General features: G+C 42.5%; 2 protein-coding genes across 3 annotated transcripts; one reads left to right on the top strand and one right to left on the bottom strand.

Annotated features, from left to right (window-relative positions):
- Window positions 1–164: 164 nt before the first annotated feature.
- Window positions 165–3,609, bottom strand: LOC109867121 (ubiquinone biosynthesis protein COQ9-B, mitochondrial-like). 2 transcript variants are annotated; one of them, XM_020456049.2, is made up of 9 exons: window positions 3,498–3,609; window positions 2,737–2,983; window positions 2,432–2,567; window positions 2,180–2,322; window positions 1,966–2,050; window positions 1,454–1,654; window positions 1,050–1,205; window positions 838–891; window positions 165–571 (listed from the first exon to the last, which is right to left on the bottom strand). In XM_020456049.2, exons 1-9 carry the CDS (start codon window positions 3,553–3,555, stop codon window positions 536–538), a joined length of 1,116 nt encoding a protein of 371 aa, XP_020311638.1. In that variant the 5' UTR covers window positions 3,556–3,609; the 3' UTR covers window positions 165–535. The 2 variants fall into 2 exon arrangements, with proteins under 2 accessions (XP_020311638.1, XP_020311639.1); XM_020456050.2 differs by having other exon boundaries at window positions 1,550–1,654.
- On the top strand, window positions 3,547–10,531 carry LOC109867122 (anamorsin-B). The gene is made up of 9 exons (XM_020456052.2): window positions 3,547–3,651; window positions 7,177–7,339; window positions 7,509–7,652; window positions 7,750–7,829; window positions 7,917–8,085; window positions 8,175–8,251; window positions 8,348–8,469; window positions 8,671–8,752; window positions 8,860–10,531. Exons 2-9 carry the CDS (start codon window positions 7,183–7,185, stop codon window positions 8,968–8,970), a joined length of 942 nt encoding a protein of 313 aa, XP_020311641.1. The 5' UTR covers window positions 3,547–3,651; window positions 7,177–7,182; the 3' UTR covers window positions 8,971–10,531.
- Window positions 10,532–22,009: the final 11,478 nt, after the last annotated feature.

Here is a 22,009-nt window from a genome sequence, read left to right as displayed (position 1 = left end):
CCGACTTTCTGACCTTAAGATCGCTGATGTCATGACCCCATTGTTTTCCTGAGTTCCCAGTTGTCTTGAAAGCACCAACAGCATCGTATTGGTAAAATCCATGCAGTGTTGTTCATCCCAAGGACCCCTCATCCTAAATCAATAACTGAAAAAAAGAAACAAGATTGTTGTTGTAACTGATCTGTAATTTATTTAGGAATTCTCAATGGAGCCGACCAAAAGCATTTAAAATACAATCATATTTTTGCATCCTTTATACAAAAGAAAAATGGATAAGAAGTGGATGTGAGGGAAAACCGTTTCAAACTGGATGAAAGTGAAACCTCATACCAGACCTAAGGCACAATTATATTTGTATTGTGGATAAAAGGCGACTAAGCAATGAAACAAACCAACACTATAGGGTATTACAGATAAGAGAAGAAATGTCTGAGCTGTGAGCACAGAAGCTGATCTTCAATGCCTCACACACAAACCACTGACTGGCAGAGATCAGAGGGGAAGGGGATGGTGGAACAGAAATAGCCATCTTTTTTCATCGTCTTTGGTTAATCCCGGTTAGATTCTTCAGCTGGAGAAAAAAAAATGGAGAAAAAATCTCCAGTCACTACTAAACACACAGAATACAATTGGTATTAAACAAATACAGTGCATGACATTAAAACAATCTAGGATTCTGAAAAAAAGTAATCCAAGGTTCCAAGCAATGCTGCTATATATGTTCAAGACACATTCTGCACAGATACAGATCTTCACAATGCCTGGAGAAGTGTTTAAAAAGTCCATTCGTAATAATAATCCTTTGTTTTGTGCATTTTATCTCTCTAGCACCCTCACCGTAACAGCAGCCCCCAAAAGCCCCTGTGCCACTGCTTCTCCTGTAGATGCCGCCTACAGGACACAAGAGCAAAATAGGTGTTAATTACACATATATTGAGTTCCCTTAATATAGGTTGTATACTAGTGAGTTCTTTCTAATGATTTATATTTTATCACTAGTGACCTGTTACCTAATTAAGGGGACTATGCACAGACTAAGGAAATGGTACCTGTTTGGCGGCGCCAGCCATGTTGACAATATCCTGGATTCGGTTTTCAAGGAAGTTCCAGGTGTCCTGGAAGTCTTCTGAGGAGTCCTGTATCATCACCAGTTCAGTGGTGTTATAGATCCCTGTCAGTGCAGCCCGTTTCGTATACCAGTTCAACTGATATAGGAAAAAAGTGAAAACTGAATAACAAAGATTTTGATACATAGACATACTATTAAAGTGGTTGTTGAAAGACAAAAACTTAAAAGGAAACATTTGGATTGGGCTGATTTATAAACAATTGACAAATCATGTACAATTAATGAGAGGAGAGGACATATAATATGGAGATTAATAGGGTAGACAGAGTTAAAGGTGAGAGGGACAATGAGAGTGCAGTGTGAGGATAGGTGGCGAGTAGTAACCTTCGCAGAGGCTGGTCGGATAGTATGAGGTGCCTGATGAACGGGGGTGAGGAAGACATTGGGAGAGGGGTACTTAGGCTGAGAAGGTCGACTCACATCTGTGGAACGGTCTCCAGCGTAGTACCAGATATCATCCACCAGGGTGGAGAGGTGCTTCAGACTGTCTGGGATGTTGTGTGGGAGGAGCAGAATACTCATAGCCTGGAGAGAGGAGAAAGGAAGATATACTTTAAATCAGCAGAAAAAAACAGATGTCTGTTACTGAGTGTAATAATTTGAGGGAGACTAATGTAGATGGCAAAGTGATACATTCGATCAAGTAAGCTATATGGCACATCTACGCACAGATGTAATAAATGGTTGCCTCTACTAGTGTATCAAGACGATGTTACAAGATTAGGCTACCTTATACCAATCAGTAGCTTGAACTGGTTTAAGGTGAAGAGATTAACTGTCACATGTCTAGTTGATGTCTAAAGTCTAATTGTTATACTGTGTTGTGTGCAAGATACCTGTGGCCAATTATCCATGTATGGCGTCAACATCCTCAATCTAGTCTCCACAGCATCTCTAAGAAACTCAGCAGTTTTCTTTGGTCTGAAAGAAATCACGTGGTTAACACATGCTCACACACACCAATAACAATCACATCCATGTTTAAATCCTAACTGCGCATGAAAAGTGCACTATTCTTGCACCTGCTAATTTGAGTGTGAGGGAGCTTACTCAGCCTGACCAAGTTGGACCTGGTTGTGCTGCTCTGCCATTTGCTCTGTTAGCTGGGCATTGCACTGAGCAATGAAGTGCAAAACCAGGTCCCCTGCTCCATTCTGGAACATTCCACTGGAGGCTGCTGAGAGGCCCAGTGTCTGCTCCGAGGAAAACAGTAACAGGAAAGAAACAATTACATTTAGTCACGTAGGTAAATCTCTCCATCCACACAACTACAGTAAATCCCACTTCCCTCCACTCACTTACCTCAGCGCCTGCTGAAATGGCCTCAAGAGTCCAACCATGTAGTTGGACAAAGTCCAGTGCAGCGTTAAGGATGTGTGCTTGCAGTTGCTCCTCTGTTTCATACTCTTCTCCTTGTTCTCCACTCTGGTCTGCATAACTGCAGTGACAATAGAGAGCACACAGGATAGACCATTGGCATGCACACGTCATAAGTAACTTAAGAGCAAAATGTCACAAATGTTTCAGAGGGAAAAACCACAACATGGTATTGTAATGTTATTATGCATTGGTAAAATGGGTGTCAGTTCAGTTTGGTGGAACCTAACCTAGTGTTGGGCTGGGGAGCCTCCTTAGCATCAGCTTCGGGTGCAGGCGCTTCCTGCGTATATGTGTCAGTGTTGTTTTTAAATGGGTGGGATCGGTAATGCTCGTGGTAGGTTGTAGTTGAGGATGCAGCAGAGGATGGGGGGACAGGGATAGACTTGTCCTTGTCCTCCTGAAGACGAAGTGCAGCACAGTGGAAGCCTCGTCTCAGGCCATTGCATTGGGGACTGGATGTTTTTGGAACTACCACTACGAGAAATAATCAGAAAAGTATGCTCTAATGATGTTCATACTGACACGATGCATCCTGTATTCTGACTGAGCACACGTATGAACTAAATTGCCTAATATTGGCAAATAATTAAAGCTCCGTAAATTGTGACCGGGGGGTAGTTTCTCGGTAGGAGTCTCTATGTGAGCAGTTTGTGAAAATACTTGGATAATGTAACCCCCGTCACAATTTACGGGGTTAGCCTAATTAGCTAACTATGTTTATTGGATCGAAGAGCTCAATACTTGCAGTTGTGATAACTACATGTGTTTTCTTGCGTTGAGATTTAGATTACAATGAGTAGCCAACATTATATTACCAGATTCTGTCCTTCATGATCACCTTCTGCTTAACGTGACATTGGTTGGCTAGCTAGTTCCCAAGTTCTCTCGCGATTTAGACCTAAATCAATGTACACGATTACCAAAGTCAAGTCCCTGAGCTACTGGCTAATGCCTACAGACAAAGACCAACTAGCAAGTCTTGGCTCACCGCTGCCAAAACCCCGCAGGGCCCTTCCAACTCGTAGTCCTCGTAGCAGCGCCGCCATATCCAGCTGCTAACAGATATTTAGACATCAGACGCATCATTTTTACGCGACTCACTTACGCAGCACGTAATACACGTCATTGCTTTGACCGGAGAGGTAAGTTAGCAGGTCAGCTAACATTGACCGAAAACATTTTTGCCTTATTTCACGTTCAGAAAGTCTCAAAATCAAAGCGGAACTACCACACACAGGTTTAGTTAATCTGCAGTGAATTTGTACAGCGAAAACATACATTTTGATGTGGACGTTTTGTTAGCTGTTCGTTAAACAACGTTAGCTTGCTAACTAACTTAGCTGGTTGGTAACTTGTCACAAAGAAAAGCACATTTGAACATCTTTAATTAAGAGTCAAGACCAAGATAATGTATTAAACGTGATGTGCTAAAATGGGCTTGATGATGTCTGTATGACTGGCAGTACATTTGCCATAAACGTTTGGTTTCTAGTCAGCTCTAGAGTATTCCATATTACGTTCTAGTTACACCTGATAGCCTGGATATCAGTCTCTTTAGCTAATCTACTCTCTGTCATGTGCCAAAGAGACTGGCCTTTCTGCCAGTTGCAGACTGTGCCGTTTAAGATTAGAGTTTTTTTTTTTTTAAAGAGCATGGCTTTATTTCTATTACAGCATATTGGATGACTGTCATTCATATTCCATTCACCCAGCTCAATGTAACATCGATAGGTTAAGACTACTATATGATACTCGACCTATAATGAGGTTGCTATAACCTAGTTTACGAATTCAAGTTTATAACGTAGGTGCACATGTCGGTACAAATGGGTGTAATCAAGGTAACTGAGTGACACATTCAGTACCTCATTGCACGCTCTTGCCTGCATCTAGTTGATCTAGGGTGTAATCATAAATCCAAACAGTTACGCTTTGCAACCAAAACGAGAGTCTCTCTGTTCGGTTTGCTTCCGTTTAAGAAAAGTTTTTTTTTTCTCCAACAGAATTAATACACCCCTGATCAGCAGCACCCACAGATCACATTCATATCAGCCACATACAAAGAGCATCATCGCTTTACTTGTTGTATAATTCCTTCTCGCATCTATGCACTCTCATCCTCTCACTTTTTTCCTTCGCTTGTGGACTTCAGTGAACACTACAACAGCTGTCTGTGACCAGGTGAAAACAATACTTAGTAAACCCACAGTACAGCAAACAGTTTAACAATTACACTGGTGTGCCCCGGTGGCAATAAATTAATACAACCAAAAGCTTACCTTGACTTGGGAGAGTTCCAGTGTTGGACAGCCTTACATGCTTACCAGACAGGACACGTCGCGTGGGCGAGCGTCGCAAAATACATTTATTGGAATATCAACCGCAATTTAAACTTTTTCTTACTGAGGGCTGGTCACCTTACACTAACCCTAATCCTTATGTCTGTAACTGGTGCTGGCAGTAACCAATTCAGAACCATTTTGATATCCCAACAGAAGTCAGTAAAGCATTCTGTATGGTATAAGGTCACTTTCACTTCTGTTTCTCAATCTTGAATCTACGACTCATGAGACAGCTACTATCAGGTACCGATAAACTATTGGGTGGTTGAGTTTACTCCTGTCCCCAACACTTGGTGTCTTATCAGCATGACAGATACAGTGCATTCAGAATGTATTCTGACCCCTTGACTTTTTCCACATTTTGTTACGTTACAGCCTTATTCTGAAATTGATTAAATTTAACATTTTCCTCATCAGTCTACACACAATACCCCATAATGACAAAGCGAAAACAGGTTTTTAGAATACCTTATCAGACCCTTTGCTTTGAGACTCGAAATTGAGCTCCGGTGCATCTGGTTTCCATTGATCATCCTAGAGGTTTCTACACTTGTGATAAATTCAACTGATTGGACATGATTTGGAAAGGCACACCCCTGTGCCTTGGTCACCTCCCTAAGGTCCCACAGTTGACAGTGCATGTCAGAGCAAACACCAAGCCATGAGGTCAAAGTAATTGTCCATAGAGCCCCGAAACAGGATTGTCTAGAGGCACAGATCTGGAGAAGGGTAGCAAAAAAATTCTGCAGCCTTGAAGGTCCCCAAGAACACAGTGGCCTCCATCGTTCTTTAATAATCGAAAAATTGATGTAATAAATGTATCACTAGCCACTTTAAACAATGGCACTTTATATAATGTTTACATACCCTACATTACTCATCTCATATGTATATACTGTACTCCATACCATCTACTGCATCTTGCCTATGACATTCGGCCATCACTCATTCATATATCTTTATGTACATATTCTTATTAATTCCTTTACACTTGTGTGTATAAGGTAGTTGTTGTCGGAACTAGAAGCACAAGCATTTCGCTACACTCGCATTAACATCTGCTAACCATGTGTATGTGACAAATAAAATTTGAGTTGATAAATGGAAGACGTTTGGAACCACCAAGACTCTTCCTAGAGCTGGCCACCTGGCCAAACTGAGTAATTGGGGGGAGAAGGGCTTTGGTCAGGGAGGTGACCAAGAACTCAATGCTCACTCTGAGAGAGCTCCAGAGTTCCTCTGTGGAGATGGGAGAACCTTCCAGAAGGAGAACCATCCTTGCAGCACTCCACCAATCAGGCCTTTATTTTTTTATTTTTTTTATTTGACCTTTTATTTAACTAGGCAAGTCAGTTAAGAACAAATTCTTATTTTCAATGACGGCCTAGGAACAGTGGGTTAACTGCCTGTTCAGGGGCAGAATGACAGATTTTGTACCTTGTCAGCTTGGGGGTTTGAACTTGCAACCTTCCAGTTACTAGTCCAACGCTCTAACCACTAGGCTACCTTGCTGCCCCGGGTAGAGTGGTAGAGTGGCCAGACGGAAGCCACTCCTCAGTAAAATGACAGCACGCTTGCAGTTTGCCAAAATGCACCTAAAGGACTCTGACATGAGAAACCAGATTCTCTAGTCTGTAGAAACAAATAATTAACTCTTTGGCCTGAATGACAAGCGTCACATCTGGAGGAAACCTGACACCATGGTGGTGGCAGCATCATGCTATGGGGATGTTTTTCAGCGGCAGGGACCGGGAGACTAGTCAGGGTTGAGGGAAAGATGAACCGTGCAAAGTACAGAGAGATCCATGATGAACTGCTCCAGAGTGCTCAGGTCCTCAGACTGGGGCGACAGTTCACCTTCCAACAGGACAACGACCCTAAGCACACAGCCAAGACGACGCAGGAGTGGCTTCGGGACAAGGGTCTGAATGTCCTTGAGTGGCCCAGCCAGAGCCTAGACTTGAACCCGATCGAAAATCTCTGAAGAGACCTGAAAATGGCTGTGCAGCAACGCTGCCTATCCAACCTGACAGAGTTTGAGAGGATCTGCAGAGAAGAATGAGAGAAACTCCCAAAATACATGGGTGCCAAGCTTGTAGCGTCATACCCAAGAAGACTCAAGGCAGCCAAAGGTGCTTCAACAAAGTACTGAGCAAAGGGTCTGAGTACTTTCTGAATGCACTGTATGTTCTGTCTGCTTGGGTATCTCAATTTTGGGAGGAGTCAGTTAGGGGGCAGTGTCCACATTCTGGTGGTTTATTTTGATTGATTTAACTTTAAATGCTAGTAAGTGTGTTAATGTAGTGACTGTTGTTCTGTTTGCAGGAGACCATGGCAGACCTTGGTGTAAAAGCGGGGGATAAGGTGCTGTTGGTGTGGAGCCAACCCTCATCCCCAACAACCCTGAAGGAGCTGGCAGAGAGTCTAGGGTCCATGGTTGGCTCTGAGGGCCGAGTGTCACTGGAGAATATGGAGAGACTTCTAATGTGTGAGTGACCCTTTCCTAAGGTTCTGTTTCAACAGTTGGCCAATGCTATATCAAAACTCTTGCATTCTGATATTCTATGCACTTGTTAAAAGGCATTGTATTGTAAAATTGTACTTGCTACTCTAACGATAAGGTGAGCCACAAAAATACCTGCCTCTCCTTTCCTCAGCTTCACATGCAGCATCAACTTATGACTGGGTCCTCTCAAGTCTACTCTCTGACAGCTCTTCCATTCACACCTCAGAGACGCTAGCAGAGATGGCCAGAGTGATAAAACCTGGTGGGAAACTAGTGCTAGAGGAACCTGTTACAGGTAAGAGGGGTGAAGAGAGCAAAGTCTCCATGGTCATTATTGAGGACACATAGTAAATGACTGACTCTTGAAACTTGATACCTATCCTTTTTCTCAGGAACTAATGACCAACAAGTGAGGACTGCTGAAAAACTTATGTCAGCCTTGAAGTTGTCTGGCCTGGTGTCTGTCACTGAGGTGAGTAAACCAGCACTGGATTGGTAAATATCCACTCCTCCAGGCTCTTTATACACGGACACATTTTTTGTTTACCAACATTGGCAGATCAGTAAAGGACCCCTGACTCCAAAAACGTTGTCTGCCCTGAGGACATCTACAGGCTTCCAGGGGAACACACTCTCCAGGGTGCGCATGTCTGCTTCCAAACCCAACTTTGAGGTGGGCTCCTCTAGCCAGCTGAAGCTTTCCTTTGGGAAAAAGACACTAAAACCAGGTATGTGAAGTTCTCCTTCCTTCTGTGACTATTTCAAACTTTTCCTCTTGCTTCTGGCCTTTACAAATGTATTCCTTTTCTTGTTGCAGAAGACAAACCAGCTCTTGACCCCAATGTTGAAAAGGCGTGGACCCTGTCAGCCAATGACATGGATGATGATGATGTGGTGTGTGTGTTTGGTTGTTTTTGTGTGTAGATCTATAAATCTATGATTTAATGCATTCGATGATGGTCTCAATATGCCTTTCCCCTGTCCCTTCAGGACCTGGTGGACTCCGACGCTCTCCTGGATGCAGATGATCTAAAGAAGCCAGATGCAGCCTCCCTCAAGGCGCCCTCTTGTGGTGACGGAACAACCAAGAAAAAGAAAGCTTGCAAGAACTGGTGAGAAACACCCCTCACCCTTTCTTTGGTTACAGAAAAGAGGGCTCATCCATACACCAACAAGATCGCTGGAGTCATAACCAAGAGACATGAGTGATGAAGTTCAACTGATTATTGAATATCCCTTATGCAAATATGGAGATAATCACACATAGTTGCCTTGTATCATAATTGTAATTTGTCATTACTTCTCCTATGTAGCTCTTGTGGACTTGCTGAGGAGTTGGAACAAGAAAGCAAGGGTGTCCAGACGATCAGCCAGCCCAAGTCAGCGTGTGGAAGTGTGAGTGTCACTCTTTTTCTATCATACTGTAGCTTTCTGTGTCGGCACATGTCTCTTTGTGAAGCCAGTTTGTAGTTGTTGACCTGACCTTTTGATCTGTATTTCAGTGTTACCTGGGTGATGCCTTCCGATGTGCCAGCTGTCCGTATCTTGGGATGCCTGCCTTTAAACCTGGGGAGAAGGTTGTCCTGGCCAACATGGGGCTAAATGATGCCTAGGAACACATATTTATGTAGTGTCACATTATTTACATTCCTTACACACTCCTAACCTATCACCCCCTAGAGCAATGTTCCCTCTTTTTTCCAGCACTGGGCAAATTTCAGGTCTGCTGTGCACATACTTGAATGTTGTGAAAACTCACATTTACTGTGAACACTGAGGCTGTAACCACTTTAAGTTAGTTTTAATAGTGGTCAAGTACGCTACTGTTGCTATTTGAACATAATGTAGGCCTATCAGTGTGGCCTACCATCAAAAACAATGAAAAAATGCATCCTGTAACATTTCCATGTTACAGGATGCATTTTTTCATTGTTTTTGATGGTAGGCCACACTGATAGGCCTACATTATGTTCAAATAGCAACAGTAGCGTACTTGACCACTATAGAACAGCTATCATTCAGCCTACAGTAGCAGCTAATGTGTGGTGTTCAATGTAGGTCTACATTCCATAAGACTTTAGAAAAAAACATGCAGGGCTTGACATTACCTGTTTATCCATTTGTCCTTCAGACAAGATGACAAAAAATATTGTTTGATGCAAGAAACTACTTTACAAAATAAAATGCATTTACTATTCCCATACCATTATTACAGACAGACAAATTATCCTACCCTCTATATATTGGCGACTTAACTCACTAACTAGCAAAGTATATTAACAAAATGTGCACACATGGCAACATGCAGCTCTTGCTTTGATCTCAACACAAGCGCATCTACTAACGACCGCTCATGCTGTAAACACAGTCCAGTTCAAAGGAAACGGCACAGATCCATATGGCAATGTTTTATTTGCAAATAGGCTTACTGCAGCTCTGATTATGCCACACTGGTCTGTGTAGACTGCAGAGTATGGGCTGAGTCGTGCAGTGTCAATGCAATAGAATCTTACTCTGATGCGTTCTGCTTAATAACTAAATATCTTGCATAGTTTGTTTTGTTTCAGTATGTTGCAATGAAAGTGGCTAATATTGTGTTGATTCGATCACAATTGTCAGAGTAATGGGGAAACATTATCAGTGTAACTAACAGGGAAAACTCTGAAGTTTAATCCCATGCCTCTTTCTCTCTTTGGGCTGATATTTATTTTGCTCCGCAGTCCTGGGGGAGCTGCACGGCAATCTCGGGGCTACTGCGCACCCACTTGCAGCTTAGAGGGAACATTGCCCTGCAGTACTTGTTCAATGCCGGGTTCTCAATGAGGAGAGTGGTTCTACATCTCATTTATGTGAGAGCAAAAACCAGATTGAGTTTAAGAAAATGAAGGCCTAATGCACTGAATTGCAGTCAGAAATGTGTTATTGCTGGTTGTATACAGTTGTAATACATGTATTAGGAGTAGAATTTAAAGTATCCAAACATGACTGAATACATCAATCATTGCATCAATCCAGGCTACAACCATGTGAAAACTACAATATGCTACTGGATAGAGTGAAGATTTCACAGAGCAGTCACCATATTTCAAGTATAACTGGAACTGTCGATTTGTCAGTTCAGTGAATCGTGTGTATTTTACTATCTTTTTAACAATAAAAAATCTGTTAATCATAGAAGTTCATTTTTTTCAGGATAACCAAAAGATTGTTAGATCGAATCCCTGACCTGACCAGGTAAAAATCTGTTCTGGCCCTAAACAAGGCAGTTAACCCACTGTTCCTAGATCGTAATTGTAAATAACAATGTTCTTAACTGACTTGCTTAGTTAAAAGGTTCAATTTAAAAAATACCTTGTCACAACTGATTGGCTCAAACACATTAAGGTAAGAAATTCCACAAATTAACTTAAGGCACACCTGTTAATTAAAATGCATTCCAGGTGACTACCTCAAGAAGCTGGTTGAGAGAATGCCAGGAGTGTGCAAAGCTGTCATCAGGGCAAAGGGTGGCCACTTTGAAGAATCTCAAAATATATTTTGATTGGTTTCAAACACTTTTGTTTACTTGATTTATTTCACCTTTATTTAACCAGGTAGGCCAGTTGAGAACAAGTTCTCATTTACAACTGCAACCTGGCCAAGATAAAGCAAAGTAATGCGACAAAACAGTCACACAAATGAACAAAATTAAAAAAATATGAATCCATATGTATTATTTCATAGATTTGATGTCTTCACTGTTATTTGTACTATTTTCTACATTGTGGACTAATGAAAAACCCTGGAATGAGTTGGTGTGGTCAAACTTTTCACTGGTACTGTAAATACATATACTCTCCCTTCCGGGATGGCTACATGGTCCTCCCCCGCCCTCCCTTCAGTAAACCTTCTCCTCCCTTCCGAAAGGCAGAAACTCAATCTGGAAGTACCCGTGCTAAGGTCTATTTAGGGAAGTGTTGAGTGCAATAGAGATTGCATCGTCTGTGGATCCAAGCCATAAGACTCCTGAACAGCTAATCAAATGGCTACCCGGACTATATCCATTTTTACACTGCTGCTGCTTGCTGTTTATCTATGCAGTCACTTTACCCCTACCTATATGTACATATTATCTCAATTACCTTGACTAACCTGTACCCCCGCACATTGACTCATTCCCGTTACCCACTGTATATAGCCTCATTATTTTATTGTTGCTCTTATTTTTTACTTTATTTAATAAATATTTTTTCTTAAAACTGCATCGTTGGTTAAGGGCTTGTAAGTAAGCAATACACGGTAATGTCTAAACCTATTGTATTCGGTGCATGTCACCAATAAAATTAGATTTGATTAGCCAAGCGAGGGAAGTTGGCAACGTTAGCCCCTCAGCCCTCGTTTTTGATTGAGTTTGCGAGTGTCCAATTATGTTCACCATGGGGCCTGAAACGCCCCATAATTCAATTTCCGATGATTGTACATCTAAGAAAAGACAGCCAAAACTTAAAACCAACATTAATATGGAGAACCGTGGGACGAAGGAGTGACATTACTGGGCAAGAGCTGGCCATTTAAAATGAATTAATTCTTCCCTCGCCCCTTGCCCTGCAAGTGTAAACTCATCAGATGTCATCAGAAGTGTCCACTTAATTTGAGGGCTGAGGGGAGAGGGTGTGTCTTTTACGTGTTTGGAATGCAGCCACAGTGACTGAGTTAATCAGGAAGTGTATAGGGGATGTTCCCACTGTGACTATTAAAACCTACCCAAACCAAAAACTGTGATAGATGGCAGCATTCGCGTGTTAAACCTCGAAAGGCTGCCGGTCCAGACGGTATCCCTATCTGCGTCCTCAGAGCATGTGCAGACCAGCTGGCTGGAGTGTTTATGGACATATTCAATCTCTCCCTATCCCAGTCTGCTGTCCCCACTTGCTTCAAGATGTCCACCATCGCTTTCTTCGATACAGGAACAAAGGTAACTGAACTAAATGACTATCACCCCGTAACACTCACTTCATCATGAAGTGCTTTGAGAGGCTAGTTAAGAATCATATCACCTCCAAAAAGTGAAAAGCTTCAAGTTCCTCGGAGTACACATTTCTTACAATCTGAAATGGCCCACCCACACAGACAGTGTGGTAAAGGCGCAACAGCGCCTATTCAACCTCAGTAAGCTGAAGAAATGTGGCTTGGCCCCTAAGACCCTCACAAACTTATGTATATTGGAGAACATCCTGTAGGGCTGTATCACCGCCTGGTACGGCAACTGCACCGCAGGGCTCTCCAGAGAGTGGTGTGGACTGCGCAACGCATCATAGGGGGCACACTGCCTGCCCTCCAGGACATCTACAGCACCTGATGTCACAAGAAGGCCAAAAAGATCAAAGATATCAACCACCTGAGCCATGGCCTGTTCACCCCACTATCATCCAGAAGGCAAGGTTTGTACAGGTGCATCAAAGCTGGGACCGAGAGACTGAAAAACAGCTTCTATCTCAAGGCCATCAGACTGTTAAATTGCCATCATTAGCCGGCTACTATCCGGTTACTCAACCCAACACCTTAGAGGCTGCTGCCCTATATACATAGAAATGGAATCACTGGTCACTTTAAACGGAACACTAATCATGTTTACATACTGTTTTACTAATTTCATATGTATATTCTGTATTTCAGTCAATGCCACTCAGACATTTCTCTTCCTAATATTTATATATTTCTTAATTCCATTCTTTACTTTTAGATTTGTGTGTATGTTTGTGAATTGTTAGATACTACTGCACTGTTGGACCTTGGAACACAAGCAGTTCATTACACCCGAAATAGCATCTGCTAAATATGTGTATGTGACCAATAAAATTTGATTTGAGCAGTGTAGCGTTTAGTGACGCAAAACTTTAGTGGTCAAAACCATTCATCTTGGGGCGAGGGGGTTTGGAAAGTGCTATCATATCACGCAATTATACCATTTATGAAATGGTTCAGATATATATATATTTTTTTTTTTTACACAGACTAGCTAAAAAATACGTGAAAATGTACAAATTATACAATGGATTATGATAATTTTCTGGTAAAAAAAAGTGAAGGTGCAAAAACATGTTTGCACCCCACCATTTTAATTTGCTCCATGGCGGCAAGTGATAAGAAGGCTGTTTAGCTCCTCTCATTCGCAAAGAGGAATAATTTTGTAGCTTGTTTTGATTAATAAACAATGCCATGCTGGTGAGTGGTAACATTTTAACAAAACCCAGCCCTGAAACGAAATGTAGGCTTAAAATAATCTCTACATCATAACATAGGAAAAGACACCGTATTCACACAGATTTGCAAAAAGTGGGCAGCTCGGGATTTGTCACTTCATGCCCAAATATATCATACTTTGACTAAAACGATGACTTGACTTAAATCGTTGTGCAACATCATGGGTAAACTCTGGCCATCGTCTTTCAGCTCGAAAAGCTTCTCCCCTTATGCAGTTGGCATCCAGCACCTACAGATATACACGTCTTAGCAACTAGCAACCCTGTAGTCATTGAGGGTTTGCTAATATATTTCAACTAAATTAATGCTTTATTCACATGATTCCACTCACTTGTTCAAAGACCTGCTTCAACATTGCAGTTTACCAAACTGAACACCTGGATGGATACAGACAGATATAACTTATTGTGTGGCTGTGTTGGAATAATTTCACGTAATAATAGGCATGTAAACATACAAATAAGAGCATGACAAAGTAAAAATAGCTCCACAACTGCTCTGACTCCACCAGCTGGGCATACACCGTGGAACTAGTGGGCACAGCCCTCTGCCTCTGCCTCTTACACACCAACACACTTACCTGGATCAAATTTAAAATGCTATTTGTATTTAATTAGGCAAGTCAGTTAAGAAAACAACTCTTATTTACAATGACGACCTACTCCGGGCAAACCCTAACAACGCTGGGCCAATTGTGTGCCGCCGTATGGGACTCCCCCAATTACGGCCGGTTGTGATGCAGCCTGGAATCGAACCAGGGTCTGTAGTGACGCCTCTAGCACTGAGATGCAATGCCGTAGACCGCTGAGCCACTCGGGGGCCAAATGAGCTTATTCATAGCTGGGTAAGGCTCCCTCTCCAATCAGTTCTGTGTCAAACAGCTCTGTGACGAGGACGTTGGCTCGAGTCTGCATGTCTCCATCTGCAGTGACAACACATTCATCTAACATTCTGATGGTAAAATACAGTTGATCTAGTTGAAAAGTTTCACTGCAGACAAAAAAAAATGAAAAGTAACATTTCAACCAAAACAACTGTGGACTACAAATTACAGGACTGTGCGTACAATGTGTGTTACTCACTTGGTCAAACTGTCACTTGTGTATTGATGATCTTGAAATTGTCGGAGAAGCCATTTATCTTCACCGTTCGGAGAGCAGCATCTGCCATGGGCTTGAAAACCTATTGGATCAGACAGACAAACACAGTCAGAGAACACCTTTCCCCTTTCCTCTAATTGACGGTGAACTGTCAATGCACTTTGATAGATTAGGCAACAATGCCTGGGGTTCAGCAAGTCAAGAATTGTCATTCTCACCTCCACAGCATGGCAGTAGCCAGCACCAGCTGTGACAGCCATCATGGAAAGCAGTCCTGTTCCAGTGCCAAAGTCCAGAACTATGACTCTCACCACCCATGCCTTCACTCTGCTCACAGCAGCACTAATATCCTAGTAGTACTTCTCATTCTATGAGATAGACAGATTGTGGTTTACGTACAGGGCAAGAAACAAGACAGCTTCCACAACTCACAGAAGTGTGACCATGTATTGTACAAGCTGTATTGGATGACGCGTTTCCTGCCAGGCCACATACTCACCCTATCGTGATTGTGCAGCATATCAGTTTCACAGGTCCTGAGAAACAAACAGGTGATCATGGATATCACACATTTAAATTAACTCCCCCCAATTCAACTATAGCTAGCAACATGACTTGAAGTGATTGACAAAGAACGAAAACATTAGGTAGCTAGTGCGTTGCATGTTGCAATACATTAACATGAAATGATATACCAACAAAACGGGGTCAGCTAGCTTGCATATCTACAGTGCATTCGTTAAGTATTCAGACCCCTTCTCTTTTTCCACATTTTGTTACGATACAGCCTTATTCTGAAATTGATCAAATCATTTTTTCCCCTTCAATCTAAACACAATACCCCATAATGAAAAAGCGAAAACTGTTTTTTTTATACATTTCTGCTATTTTATTACAAATAACAAAACAGAAATAGCATATTTACATGCTGTATCTATTGTATTCCACAAGGATAATGTTTTTACACCAAACCCTACAAAATTGGATTATGACAGCATTGCCTCAACCGGGGCAGACATGTTTTCCCTAGAAATGTCATCTGACGTCATCCCCCAAGTCATACACTGGTGTCAAAATTTGGCGCTTTCAAGACAACTGGGAACTCGGACAAAAACGAGATCAAATCATGACATCAGTGATCTTCAGGTCGGAGCTCAAGAAAGATACCCGAGTCTGACTTGGAATTCCGAGTCGGATGACTGTTCAAAAAGATTTTTCCCCAATCGGAGCTCGCTTTTCCCGGAGTTCCCAGTTGTCTTGAACGCACTGAAGTCAAAGTTCCCAGTTGTTTTGAATGCGGCATTAAACCCTTGTAATCTGAGTGTGAACACATACTGACATTTTCAACTTGCTAACTGGTTATAGTCCGTACTTGATTTTGGATGAAAGAAGTGCAGGAGCTGTCTTTTTCCAAGTGAGTCAATTAAAGACTATATTTACATAAATTCTAAAATGACATTATGCTATAGAGACCTCTAGTTATTCACTGTTAAGGGGTTCATAAACATTTTCAATGACTTCCCCATGACTCCCCCCCCCCCCCCCCCCCAAAAGTATAACTGCACTGTTAGTCAGATGTTGTCAACATGTGGTCAACCCTCTATCTAGATCCAGCCCTGAAACACCCAAGTCTGCTTATCAAGGTCCTGTTGAGCAGCTGATGTTTAGGCTACAATGTGGTTAGATCAGGGCTGGAACAAATGCATGCACACCCATTAGCTATCCTGGAGGATGGTTGCCACCCAGTAGCTATCCTGGAGGATGGTTGCCACCCAGTAGCTATCCTGGAGGATGGTTGCCACCCAGTAGCTATCCTGGAGGATGGTTGCCACCCAGTAGCTATCCTGGAGGATGGTTGCCACCCAGTAGCTATCCTGGAGGATGGTTGCCACCCAGTAGCTATCCTGGAAGATGGTTGCCACCCAGTAGCTATCCTGGAGGATGGTTGCCACCCAATAGCTATCCTGGAGGATGGTTGCCACCCAGTAGCTATCCTGGAGGATGGTTGCCACCCAGTAGCTATCCTGGAGGATGGTTGCCACCCAGTAGCTATCCTGGAGGATGGTTGCCACCCAGTAGCTATCCTGGAGGATGGTTGCCACCCAGTAGCTATCCTGGAGGATGGTTGCCACCCAGTAGCTATCCTGGAGGATGGTTGCCACCCAGTAGCTATCCTGGAGGATGGTTGCCACGCTTGATATAAAATAGTGCAACATTACAACCAAATACTTTTGTCTTTATAAAATTATTCCCTAACTCAATGAAACAGGTGGATAAGGTGGGCTACTTCAGAGCAAGGTCTCCCACTAGACATGTTTATTCATATAAGCCTCAAATATTCATGTTTCAGGGGAGATCTATGCACAGCAAGTTATTTCTCAATTATGCTATTCTTAGAATATGTTTTAACGTTGTCGCAATTACATGGCTACTGTTTAATATTGGGGATTCCCATCTTTCCTACGTTGCAGATGTACAGTATTTAGGCCATCTACAGTACAGTGCCGGTGGAAAGGCAACAATGACATTAATGCTTAGCTGTAGTTAACGATCGAGATAACTGCTCCAAGGAAATGCCAAAATAAATAAAAAAACACCAACATTTCAGTTGTATGCATTCAGTTGTACAACTGTCTAGGTACCCCCCTTTCCTTTCTCTTTAATAGGGCGTTGGGCTACCAGAACAGCTTCAATGCATCTTGGCATAGATTCTACAAGTGTCTGGAACTCTATTGGAGGGATGCGACACCATTCCTCCATGAAAAATTCCATAATTGGGTATTTTGTTGAAGGTGGTGGGAAACGCTGTCTCCTATGTACCTTTGGGACCCCTTTTTCAAAGTCAATTCATTGAGATCTCTTCTAGCCATGGTAGGCAAAATAATGCACAACTTGGCATTTTTATAAATTACCTTAAGCATGATGGGATGTTAATTTCTTAATTAACTCAGAAACAACAACTGTATGGAAGAACCTGCTTTCAATAGACTTTGTATCCCTCATTTAATGAAGTATTTATTTTGTTACCTGTATTTCTTTCTGGCAGTGATCAAACACTTAAAGTTATCAGATTCATCAACATATTATTCCAATGAAGAAGTCATGAATTTCACACATTTTAATTGTATTACTGTTCATTTCAAGTTTATATAACTTATAAACCGCAAGCTTGTGTGTGTGTGATTAGTGAATTTAAAAGGTGCAAATTGGTAGTCAGGCACAGATGGCAGTAGGCAGACAGAATGGCATGCTAGGAATAGGCACCAGGGTGTCAGAGAAGATGGATGCCAAGAGTGTGCAAAAACTGTCATCAAGGCAAAGGGTTGCTATTTGAAGAATCTCAAATATAAAATATATTTAGATTTGATTAACACTTTTCTGGTTACTACATGATTCCATGTGTTATTTCATAGTTTATGTCTTCACTATTATTCTACAATGTATAAAATAGTAAAAATAAAGAAAAATCCTTGAATTAGTTGGTGTCTAAACTTTTGACTGCTAGTGTACAGTATGTTTATATTTATGTGAAAATGGAAACTGTACATAAAATTGTGCAGTGAATTAAAACGAAGGAGGGTGTGGTTTGAGGTGTATGTTGGGTATGGTGTGGACCGGCTGTGAGTTGGGTGTGTAGTCTGTGGGATAGAGAAGAGAGCAGAGCTGGGCAGAGTTTCCCACTGGATTGGGTGTCACTGGCTGTGGCTAAACTCAAGTGTATCCTCACAACCAGGCCCTGGAAGAGATCCCTCAGATACTGGGCATCCAGTGCCATTCTCTGGGCCAGCTCGCATCGCTCCTCTGCATTACAACACATCAACACCCTCACATACTCCACCACCATCAGCCACTGGCTGCAAACGCTACTCGGGACACTGGTATAAGTCAGCTACAGACTAATATGATTGTCAAAAGGTGCTGGCAGGGTGGGCGAACACAACTATACATCTCAATATGGCGCTCCAGGATGCCACATAACTTCGAAGTGAGCGTGATGCATCCCTGGGCCAGTCAGGAGCCCCTGCAGGAAGGGCTGGAGCTCCAGCAGTAGTTGGCCTTTCGCCAGACGGCAGGCCATCCTCACAACCCGGTCCAGAGCAGCCAGGGGTTGATAGAGGATGAGGATGATGCAGTCTCTTAAAGGCCAGTAGATAGAGGTGGAACTTGTTATTTGTGCTTTGATCCCAGCGATGCTCCTTCCCAAATTCAACAGGCGCCTCCCGGAAACTGGAAACATAGGGAGACGAAATGAGAGACTTGGACATGGAGACTGATGTAGAGAGAAAGCGGATCCAGTGATTACACGCACAAGCAAATATTATAGGTGATAGGAAAAGTATCACAAATTCTCTACACCATTCTCATACATACACAGCCACATTAGGCACATACACACAAAAAAAAACAGACCCACCTATTGAGGTTCTCCATCTCATAGAGCTCCACCTGTGTGGTCTGATCCTAAAGTGATTCACTGATCATCAGAGCGACCCGCGCATTCCCCTCCAGCATCTAACACAACAATGACAAACAGAACATCACAACTCACAGGCCTCAAAACCCTCCACAACATATCACCAACACAACTCAAGTATGTGCATTAAAATAACATTTACCACAACCACATTGCAAACATTTTATATACTGACCATTTTAAAGCAGCCTTAATGTAGATTGTATGTTTGTTAACCTGTGTGGTTATGGTTGGCAGGCTGGTGCGGTAAAAGCCCTCATGGTCAGTGTCTGGTTCCTGGTCTTTCTGCCAGTCTGTCAGCTCAACCTCCAGGGCTTGTGCGTCCACCCAGACACTTTTCTCCTACACACTACAAACTCCACCCAGACACTTTTCTCCTACACAATACAAACTCCACCCAGACTCTTTTCTCCTACACAATACAAACTCCAGTTAGCAATGTGGGCTCTTGAATGATGCTCAACCCTCTCTCTGACTCTCACTGTATTAAACAAGTGTACATACACTGCACAAGTATTCAGACCCCTGGACTTTTTCCCTAATTTGTTTTACATTACAGCCTTATTCTAAAATGGATTAAATACATTTTTTCCTCATCAGTATACACACAATACCTTATAATGACAAAGTGAAAACAGATTTTTATACATTTTTGCAAATGTATTAAAAATAAACAACTGAAATACCTTATTTATTCAGACCCTTTGCTATGAGACTACGATTTGAGCTCTGGTGCATCTTGTTTCCATTGATCATCCTTGAGATGTTTCGACAACTTGATTGGAGTGCACTTGTGGTAAATTAAATTTATTGGACATGATTTGGAAAGGCACACACCTGTCTATATAAGGTCCCATAGTTGACAGTGCATGTCAGAGCAAAAACCACGCCGTGAGGTCAAAAGAATTGTCCGTAGAGCTCCGAGATTGTGTCGAAGCACAGATCTGGGGAATGGTATCAATTTCTCCCTCAAGTCTATATAATTTCACATGGGAAATGACAATTGCTTCTAGTGAGAGCCGGTGTGTTTGTAATTACATGATACCTTGAGTCTGGAGTGGATGGATGAGGTCCTCAGACATTCCCTTTTGCGGTACTGTCCCAACCTCTCCAAATGCTCAGGGCAACAGAACACACCAAAAAAAACACTTCAGGGCAGTGTCCCAGGCCAAGCTCTCGGTCCTCCACACCTCTGGCCACACCTCAGAGCGCTGCTGCAGCATCTGTCAATCAGATGTAAACAAGCTCAATTCACCAGATATTCAATCAAACAATATGTGACAGGAACCACATTAAAAGTATACGTCTGTCTGTACTTCTGGAAAGATATCAGTTTTGTTGTTTTGCTTGTATGAGTGTGTGGTCATGAGCAATTATGAGTCAATGGGGAGCAGCACGATGTGTGTGTGTGTGTGTGTGTGTGTGTGTGTATGAGCGTGTGGTCATGAGCAATTATGAGTCAATGGGGAGCAGCACGATGTGTTTGTTTGTGTGTATGTATGTGCCATTTAGACAAACAGCACCATCTGTCTCAGTGGTGGCCATGAGCATTAAATATGACCAAGCATGACATCATCAATTCTGCGGCACAATAAACCTATGGAAAATATGACTAGTCTAAATATAGGCAAGCTGGAGATGCTGTCAGAGAAACACTTAGAATAAGCTTCCCTTGTCTGAAACAATTCCAGTCGGTGAGGGTAAGAGAATTAGATGCATGCACATTTACAGCCAACTCAAACACATTAAAGCCATGTATTGTTTTCTCTGTTGTGAGAAGTGGGTGATGGTGTGAGTCAGCTGGTAGTGTCTGTGGTTTTGGTTGTTAGTGATTTGAACGTGAGCATGTAGACGTCTGTACCTTCAGGTTTGTCACCACCATTCTTGTCTCCGTCTGCCATAAGTTCAGCGGTCCACCCATCCAGCACCAAGAGAGCCCTACACATAGGACCAGAACACCACCGAGCCCTACACATAGGACTAGAACACCACCGAGAGCCCTACACATAGGACTAGAACACCACCGAGAGCCCTACAAATAGGACCAGAACACCACAGAGAGAGAAAGGAGAGAAGGCACATATCCATTCTACTGACGGTCTTCCCCTCTCACTCTCCCAGACACATCCTCTATGGAGAGGCCGGCAGGAAGGGAGGGAGAGAGGCAGAGGTAAAGGGAACCTTCGTCATTCGAAGGGGCGTGGTCTTGTATCAAACAGTGGCGCGCTGCGTCTGAAACATATTTTCTTTAAATGGGCAAAATAATTTTATACATCCTTGCTGATAGAATGCATACCTACAGTACTTGTCATTAGAAATGAAGGGGGAAAACTCTAATCCGTATTGGTATGACATTTCAATAAGGGAATTATGTACTGCCCTCTGACCTCTCCCCACATCTGTCTTTCCCCATTTCCTAGACCTCTTCAAAACACAGAACTATGCCCCAAGTGGGAGTATTACTACAGCCTTTGTACATGTGATGGGATTTCTTAAAACTCTCTTTTTCCAGTTTGTAAGGTAATCCAGTCAGATGCAGCTTCCACAAATCAGTGAAAAGGTCAATTGGTTTATTAGATGTAAAGATTCCGATAACATGTCTTTAGGGGTTCATATGCCAAGTACCATAACGGGTTGAGGGTACAGTATCTAACAGAGACTGAGACAAGTTTACCAGGAATGACAGTTACAGATTGGGGAGAGGATGTTATATTAGTTCCTCTTAGGGTGAGACCAGTGCCCCATTGTTCTTACTGCATCTCACGGACCACCCCGATCACTAAAGACACCGGTCTATCATTACTTCCCCTATAACATTGGCCTCTTCCCTGGGCA

Source organism: Oncorhynchus kisutch, linkage group LG22 (genome assembly GCF_002021735.2).
Source record: "Oncorhynchus kisutch isolate 150728-3 linkage group LG22, Okis_V2, whole genome shotgun sequence".
Lineage (NCBI taxonomy): Eukaryota > Metazoa > Chordata > Actinopteri > Salmoniformes > Salmonidae > Oncorhynchus > Oncorhynchus kisutch.
This window is presented reverse-complemented; position numbering and strand designations above follow the sequence as displayed.

What these genes read in the sequence shown, in the direction of transcription:
- LOC109867122 (XM_020456052.2), top strand. Translation starts at nt 7,183, where the DNA reads ATGGCAGACCTTGGTGTAAAAGCGGGGGATAAGGTGCTGTTGGTGTGG. An exon ending in GCCTGGTGTCTGTCACTGAG is followed by an intron (nt 7,830 to 7,916) that starts GTGAGTAAACCA and finishes CAACATTGGCAG; the next exon opens with ATCAGTAAAGGACCCCTGAC. An exon ending in GAAAAAGACACTAAAACCAG is followed by an intron (nt 8,086 to 8,174) that starts GTATGTGAAGTT and finishes TTCTTGTTGCAG; the next exon opens with AAGACAAACCAGCTCTTGAC.
- LOC109867121 (XM_020456049.2), bottom strand. Translation starts at nt 3,555, where the DNA reads ATGGCGGCGCTGCTACGAGGACTACGAGTTGGAAGGGCCCTGCGGGGT. An exon ending in ACATGGATAATTGGCCACAG is followed by an intron (nt 1,655 to 1,965) that starts GTATCTTGCACA and finishes TCCTCTCTCCAG; the next exon opens with GCTATGAGTATTCTGCTCCT. An exon ending in TGGCTGGCGCCGCCAAACAG is followed by an intron (nt 892 to 1,049) that starts GTACCATTTCCT and finishes TGTGTCCTGTAG; the next exon opens with GCGGCATCTACAGGAGAAGC.